Source organism: Maylandia zebra, linkage group LG6 (assembly GCF_041146795.1).
Source record: "Maylandia zebra isolate NMK-2024a linkage group LG6, Mzebra_GT3a, whole genome shotgun sequence".
Taxonomy (NCBI): domain Eukaryota; kingdom Metazoa; phylum Chordata; class Actinopteri; order Cichliformes; family Cichlidae; genus Maylandia; species Maylandia zebra.
This window is the reverse complement of record NC_135172.1, coordinates 17,927,313-17,934,056: the sequence shown is the minus strand read 5'-3', so window position 1 is coordinate 17,934,056 and position 6,744 is coordinate 17,927,313. Positions and strand designations below refer to the sequence as shown.

Here is a 6,744-nt window from a genome sequence, read left to right as displayed (position 1 = left end):
CTAAGGGCCCTCTAATTCAGTTATAGTCAGAAGCAACGTTTATAGCCAGTATCTCCAAGAGTGGGAAGTTAACATCAAAACCATTTCGATGGATAAGTAGCACTAGAGGTTGGACTGTCCTTTAAATTAAAAGCAGAGCAATCATTATTAGAATTCTTTTAATAGTCATAATTTAAAACAGTGAAAAAGGAAGTAGTTCAGTACCGATGCACATTTGTCATTGTCAGTGTGTAACATGTCAGTCATGTGGTGGCAGATCATTAAGTTCCTCTAACTTAACTGTTATTGACGTATTTGACAAGAGTGAGCTGGAATTGACACATTTAACAAATAAACTGACATTTTGGTTGTGTTACACACACACACACACACACACACACACACACACGTTTCCTAAGCCCACACAGAGATCAACTTATAGACTTGTCCTAAAATACAAATAATTACAGTGGAAAAACAAAATGAGGCACGTTTCTCTTTTATATTAGAAGAGGAAAAAAAGGATTTGGGATTCTCAGAGTTGAAAGTATTACTAAACTGCTTGCAAAACAAATGCTGGAGTGACATGAAACTGGATCAGGTGACTGGTTGCTGTACAAAAGCTTAGTTTTATCCAAAGGATCAGTTGAGTGTCTCTGTGCCAGGAAGCACTTCCAAACTGATCAGGATTCAGTGTCTAGAGGATCACCACGGCATGCATGGGTTTGGGCAGTCCCTGATGTAGGACTCCAGCTTGCCTTCAGAGACCTGCATCAGTGTCGTGTATGTGGTCAACTGGAAAGAAAGTAAATCGAGGAGGAGAAAGTAGTTACAGCCGATCAAAGTACAGTAGTCTTTAATTTTACAAGTCCTGGCAATCATAAAATGCTCACCTTATTCAGCACTGGTTTGGTTGACAGCACATCATACATTGTCTTCACTGAGATGTTCTATTTAAATAAAACAAAAGAAATGATCAAAAGGTGATAAGAGACTCAGACCTAAAGCCAGGTTTCTGACAGAATTCTGTCAGTTCTGGACAGGAAGTGGGCGTCTTCAGTACTCACAGCCTGTGTGGTCTGATTCATGCACTTCATGCCTGGAGTCCTGCGGTCATCCAGGAAGAAAGGGTCCTTCCAGTGGTCGTAGTTTGTCTCCAGGACGTACCACCGGCCCAGCTTCAGATCAATCCTGAGGAACAAGTTGGTCAAACTTCAGTGTGTGACGTGCAATAACAGCAAGTAACTGGACTGTTTACCATCTGACCTCAGCTGCTAGTTAAGCAACAAATCATGAGAGCATGAGGAAAGCAGCATCACTGACTCATGATCCAGTACTTTTGCTGTGTGTTGGATTTTAGTGCCTTAAGCCGTGTACAAACAGGAAGCGATACGCTTGTCACGCATTGCTTTAAAGCTGCCAGCCCGTTGCTTGCAGATCAGGATCTGGGTACCTCAGTGACCCTCTAATGTATTTATCAGTTATATCGATCAATGGTATTATCAATTCTTACTGGTAGTCTCTTTAGTCGCTTGCCTGAAGGTTTACAAGTAACCAAAATAATCACTTTCTATGGTCTCTAGCTACCAAATCGCCACAGATCTACACTGAGATTTTTGCAGGACCTCATGAGGGTGATCTATCATCCCTTTATCCAAGAATACAAGGTTCTGTGTTGTTCAACACACATTTAATATTAAGTGGCCTTGATCTAGGCAGCAGTACTTACTCCAAGATATCAATGCTGAGCAGCCTAGACCTGGTGATGATGCAGCCCTGTCCTGTGCTGTTTCCTCCAAGGATGAAATAGGCTGGAGCGAGCAGCTTGGTCTGAGCCAGACGACTTTTAGCTTCCTCGTAGCTGGAGAGGGAAAAAATAAAAATAAAAATATTGTTCGCAGAAACCGATTCACCAAAGAAACTACAATGCGCTTTAACTCAGTTCTTATGTTGTAGTGAAACTTTCTTTCCAATGAAAGAATTTTATTTTCTAATCATTTTAATATGATTTCTTTCAATGATTTATAATCTGATATTCTTATGCTTTATTTTTCAAAAACTCAAAAGGAGAGATCATCGCTAAAAAACAAACAAACTAATTTATTACTAACAATGCCATCGAAATCCCTAAGATGTATCAAACAGTGGATGCACTGCGTACCAAATAACAGCAAAACTTAATCTTCTACTTAAATCTACTTTTGTCTTGTTATAGTCGGGCACTGCAGCGTTTCACTGCCTCCCACTTCTACACATTAACACGAAAAGGCACACTGTCACACTGTCTTGGTGCTCATTAGTGGCCAAAAAACTGCTTTAAGTATCAAAGAATACCTGGTTGCATTTTCTAGGACTGATCGAGTGAGAAAGCTCATCCACATCCCATCTCTTTGTCCCAAGATCCACTCCAGGATTCCTGCATGAGAGCAGATCAACACGTTGACAAACAATGACAAAACATCTGATCTTGAGCACGTGTAGAACCCCAAAAGCTCACCAATGTATCCTCCGTCGAGGCTGAAGCGCTCGTTCATAGTCAGGGTGAAGATGTTCTGCAAGAGAAACTTTCCTTTTAATCTTCTGTACTTCCACAACTACAAAGAGCATAGGCAACTCTGCTGCCTTAAATAATGTTTTATGCCGATTGAGTCCTCAGATGTGCTACTAAATGACTCACAGGCTTGATGCCGGTGAGCATGCCAACATAACCGGCAAAGTTTGTCGACTTGAAGACTGTCTGGTTGTTTCTCTTGAAGTCGAGGTTGACCACGAGAGGCTTCAGCCTCTCGCTAATGATCCACGACTTGTTCTTCACGTCCCAGCTTTGAAGAAGAACACACTTTTAACCTGTCTGAGGCAAGACTTGGCTTAAAATTTGAAACCTGTGAAACTGATAAACTTACCCCATAAATAGACCAAAGTCTAAGTTTCTGCCATGAATGAGGTTACCTGAAAAAAGCCAAAGCCCAACAGTGTATCAGTTAATTATTAAAAAAAATAAAAATCACTTCACTGACTCCAAAAATCAGCCCACTTACCCTTTTCGTCTTCTGCAACAATCGACGTGCACACGGTGAACACCTCGTAGAAGATGTTAAACAAGACGACTTCACCTAAGAATGACGAAAACAGAGATTATTTGGATTTCCTTTTTCGCTTACTAGAGAGTTGACTACTTTACTTCAATTCATTTATTTACCAAGAGGAGCCCCTGAAGCAGCTGCGATTCCTCTGATTTCTTCATTGAACGGGCTTGGAAGTGTGTCCACCATTAAAGGCTGTGAAACATTGCAAAGGATTCAATCAGAAACACTTGAGATGAAGTTTAAAAAAAAAAAAAAAAAAGTATATATCAAGGAAGTGGGAGAAGAGAAGACAGCACTCACCAGTGCAATGTCGACCATCTCTATCAGCTTTCCGCTCGGCACTAAAGCGTCAGCCAGCTCTTTGATGGCTTCTATCATGTTGACCAGCTGAAGAGAATAAGATCACGATTTTAATGCGCTTTTTTTTCTGGGACTTGGAGCATTATTGCGAAGTGTTTTCCAATGACTCTTACATCTGTTTTTTTGTCAGTAATCACAGCCGACCATCTCTTGCTGGGCGGTAAGTCGAGGTCCACTGTGTACCAGCTCACGGCTCCTTTGAACCTGATTAGAAAGCAAAAGATTTAAAAACGACACTACTCCCCTGCTTTTAGTGGTAAGCCTCCATTCACAGCATTATTGTTCATCGCAGCTAAGTGAGTTCTAATACATTACTGACTTGGTTAAGAAATAATAAAGTGAGTGCAAAACTAGTCGAAGATATGATGACATAAATGATAAATGGCTGGATAAAACTACTTCTTTCGGTTAGAAAGAAGTAGTTTTTTTGCCCCGTCTCCCTCCCCTCACTCCAAACCGGTAATGGAAGATGGCCTCCCCTCCCTGAGCCTGGTTCTGCCAAAGGTTTCTTCCTGTTAAAATGGAGTTTTTCCTTCCCACTTTCATTAAGTGCTTGCCTAAAGGTTGATTGATAGAATTAAAGCACCTTTAGGTGACTGCAGTTGTGACTTGGCGCTGCATAAATATTAGTGAATTGAATTGTCTTTTTAAATTCCTGGGTGGGGGAGTGCAGACATCTAAGGGGGTCCTCATCAAAACTTGTTAAGCCTGATTACTGAAGAATGGTGGCAAAGAATAAATCTTACACTTCCCTTATAGCCGAGAGATCTTTAAAACTCTGTGGATAAAGTTTAAAAGGTGAAGTATCCGATGCATGTGTTGTCCTGATCCCTGCTATCTATATTCATTATTGGCAGTTTTAGCTTTAGTGTACAGTTAAGACACACACACAAAAAGGGAAGAAAGCTCGCCCAGAGCTCACTTAGGGCCAATGGCAGTAATAAAATTGCATAAAGAAATAATACAAAGTATTGTCAACGGATACATGTGCGGCTAACAAATTTACGAGGAGTAAGTGAAAGCAGCAGAGCTCATTACGAAGCAGGGCTGTTATCAAACACAGCAGTGACTCAGCTACCAGGCGAATCACGGAGTTTCTGTAACAACTCTAAAACATTAACATGACAGCTACACAATAATGTGACATACGTGGGGCCTTTCGGTGGATACATGTCCGTCCGACAGTCTTCTGTGTACTGCAAACACACGAAAGTAACAGCAGTAAATAAGCGGGAGAGAAGGTCACTGTCTCTTATGGTTCAAACATCACTGAAAACAATGCAGTCAGACAACAGTCGAGCTTTGATAACACGGCGTGTTAGTGTGGTTAGAGAAATCTTGCTTACCGGAGGCACAAACTGTGTCCATACGACACAGAACGAAGCCGCTAAAACGAGAAGCACACCGGGACCCATTTCAGAAGATCTCCCTCAAACCGCTTTCTAATGTCCAGCTCGGTTTGTTGTTTCGTTAAGTTTACTGCGGAAGTTCCTGCTGTTTATCCCATGACGGCGAACTGACTTTTGCACAGCCGAGGGGAAACAGGAAGAGCTCGAGAATGTATTAAACGCCCTTTCCATTAATAAATGCAGGGAAACACGCATCCCACACGTCTTCTGAGTGGATAAAACAGCACAATTAAAATGGCTTTTGGTTGCCAAGCGAGAGACGTGAACAAAGCAATTACAGAATAATTAAAGTGTTATAAAACACCCCCCCAGATGACAGGACAATGGTTGTTTCCATACGGAAGCGAAAAAGGACACCCGTGATGATTTGCATTTATCTTTCTCATGTGACAGCCAGTTATACACTAATATATATGTATATATTAAAAAAATCCCATTACTTTCCTGATTACTTATTTTCAAAAGTATTTAGTTACTTTATTACTTTGTTACTTTCTAAAAACATGATGCACAACCTGAAAACGTTATATAGCAATAGACCTTTCAGCCCAATTCTATTTTTTCCTGCATAATCCATTATATACAATTAAATCAAATGAAAAAGTTTTTTTAAAACTTGTTTTATTAGTTTGAATCTTTTAACTTTTTTACATCAAGTAAAAATGAAATTATATGAAACATTCTCTGACTTGAAGAAATGTTTTTAACATTTAAACCTATTTTCTCCATATTCCAGCATACAAAATAAAATATTTTTACATAGCAAAACATAAAGTCAAAGATTCAGGACCACTAAGTACTGTTGCTCTTAAGTCTATTTTCACCTGCAATAGTAATCCCTTACTTTTACAAATTACTTGGAAAAAGTAATCAGATTACAGTAACTGGTCATAAGTGGCTGTCACATGAGAAAAATAAATGCAAATCATCACGTGTCCTTTTCCACTTCCGTATAAAAACAACCCTTGACCACGTATATGTATGTATACATATGTGTATATATATATATCTAGCTATACATATATATATGGTCATGTCCTATTTATAAGAAAATTACCTTATGTGGCTTCTTCAACATTTAGTTACTTCATTGCCAGTGTAAACAGGAATCAAAGACATTTGACAAGCCTGTATTTTTCCTTTGAGGCAGAGCTCTTGTGGTCAGTGTGCATTTTCTGTAAAGGTTGTGCAACAGTGGAGCTCTATACAAACTAGTATTAGACAGCAGACCATCTACAGCTTTTAAACACAGTTTAAAAGATGTTTGATTGATAATCACTTTTGTCTCCATTGATTTTATCCTTCTATGGTTTGTTTTTTTATGTCTGTTATTTCGCTTTCTTTTCATTTTTGTAATGCTGACAGTTTTTTTTCTAAAGGTTCTTTATAATTCTGACTACAGGTAGGGACTATGGACAACAATTAGGTTGTGGCTAACTCAACAAGTGAGGATACATTTAAGAAAATATCTGTTCACCCCCCATGTCTAACTATGGGGGGTGAACTGAAATGAATACACATCCTAAAACAGTGAGATCACCAGCACTGCCCTGATACAAAAGAAGTATTTTGTAACTGATTGTATTCATTTTATAACTCATTCTAGACTAGGTTTCATTCACACAGATATTTTGCAGGTGAAAACGTGTAATATCTATGCCCCCATAATCCTGTGCCCAGTGTGCCCATTTAGTAATGCATCAATAGGCCAAAAGGATAAATGCCTGCAGTGGAGGGTAAAACACATGCTGAGTTGTGTAAGTGAATTCACTACCTCTTTTGAGTTGCATTCATGTACCCTTATTGCATAAAATCATTGCAAATACTGAAGCACACAGAGTACTGTCAAACTAAGTTATAGATTAACGAATTAGGTATTGCTGCCTTTCATTAAAGCTTAGTTAAACATC

At 39.3% G+C, this 6,744-nt stretch overlaps 1 protein-coding gene across 1 annotated transcript; it reads right to left on the bottom strand.

Moving 5' to 3' along the window:
* Window positions 1–141: 141 nt before the first annotated feature.
* On the bottom strand, window positions 142–4,933 carry asah1b (N-acylsphingosine amidohydrolase (acid ceramidase) 1b). The gene is made up of 14 exons (XM_004549262.4): window positions 4,772–4,933; window positions 4,575–4,621; window positions 3,539–3,629; window positions 3,366–3,452; window positions 3,179–3,257; window positions 3,018–3,092; window positions 2,883–2,928; window positions 2,657–2,801; window positions 2,477–2,531; window positions 2,314–2,395; window positions 1,709–1,840; window positions 1,047–1,170; window positions 873–929; window positions 142–774 (listed from the first exon to the last, which is right to left on the bottom strand). The coding sequence occupies exons 1-14, from the start codon at window positions 4,838–4,840 to the stop codon at window positions 685–687; spliced, it is 1,179 nt and encodes a 392-aa protein (XP_004549319.1). The 5' UTR covers window positions 4,841–4,933; the 3' UTR covers window positions 142–684.
* Window positions 4,934–6,744: the final 1,811 nt, after the last annotated feature.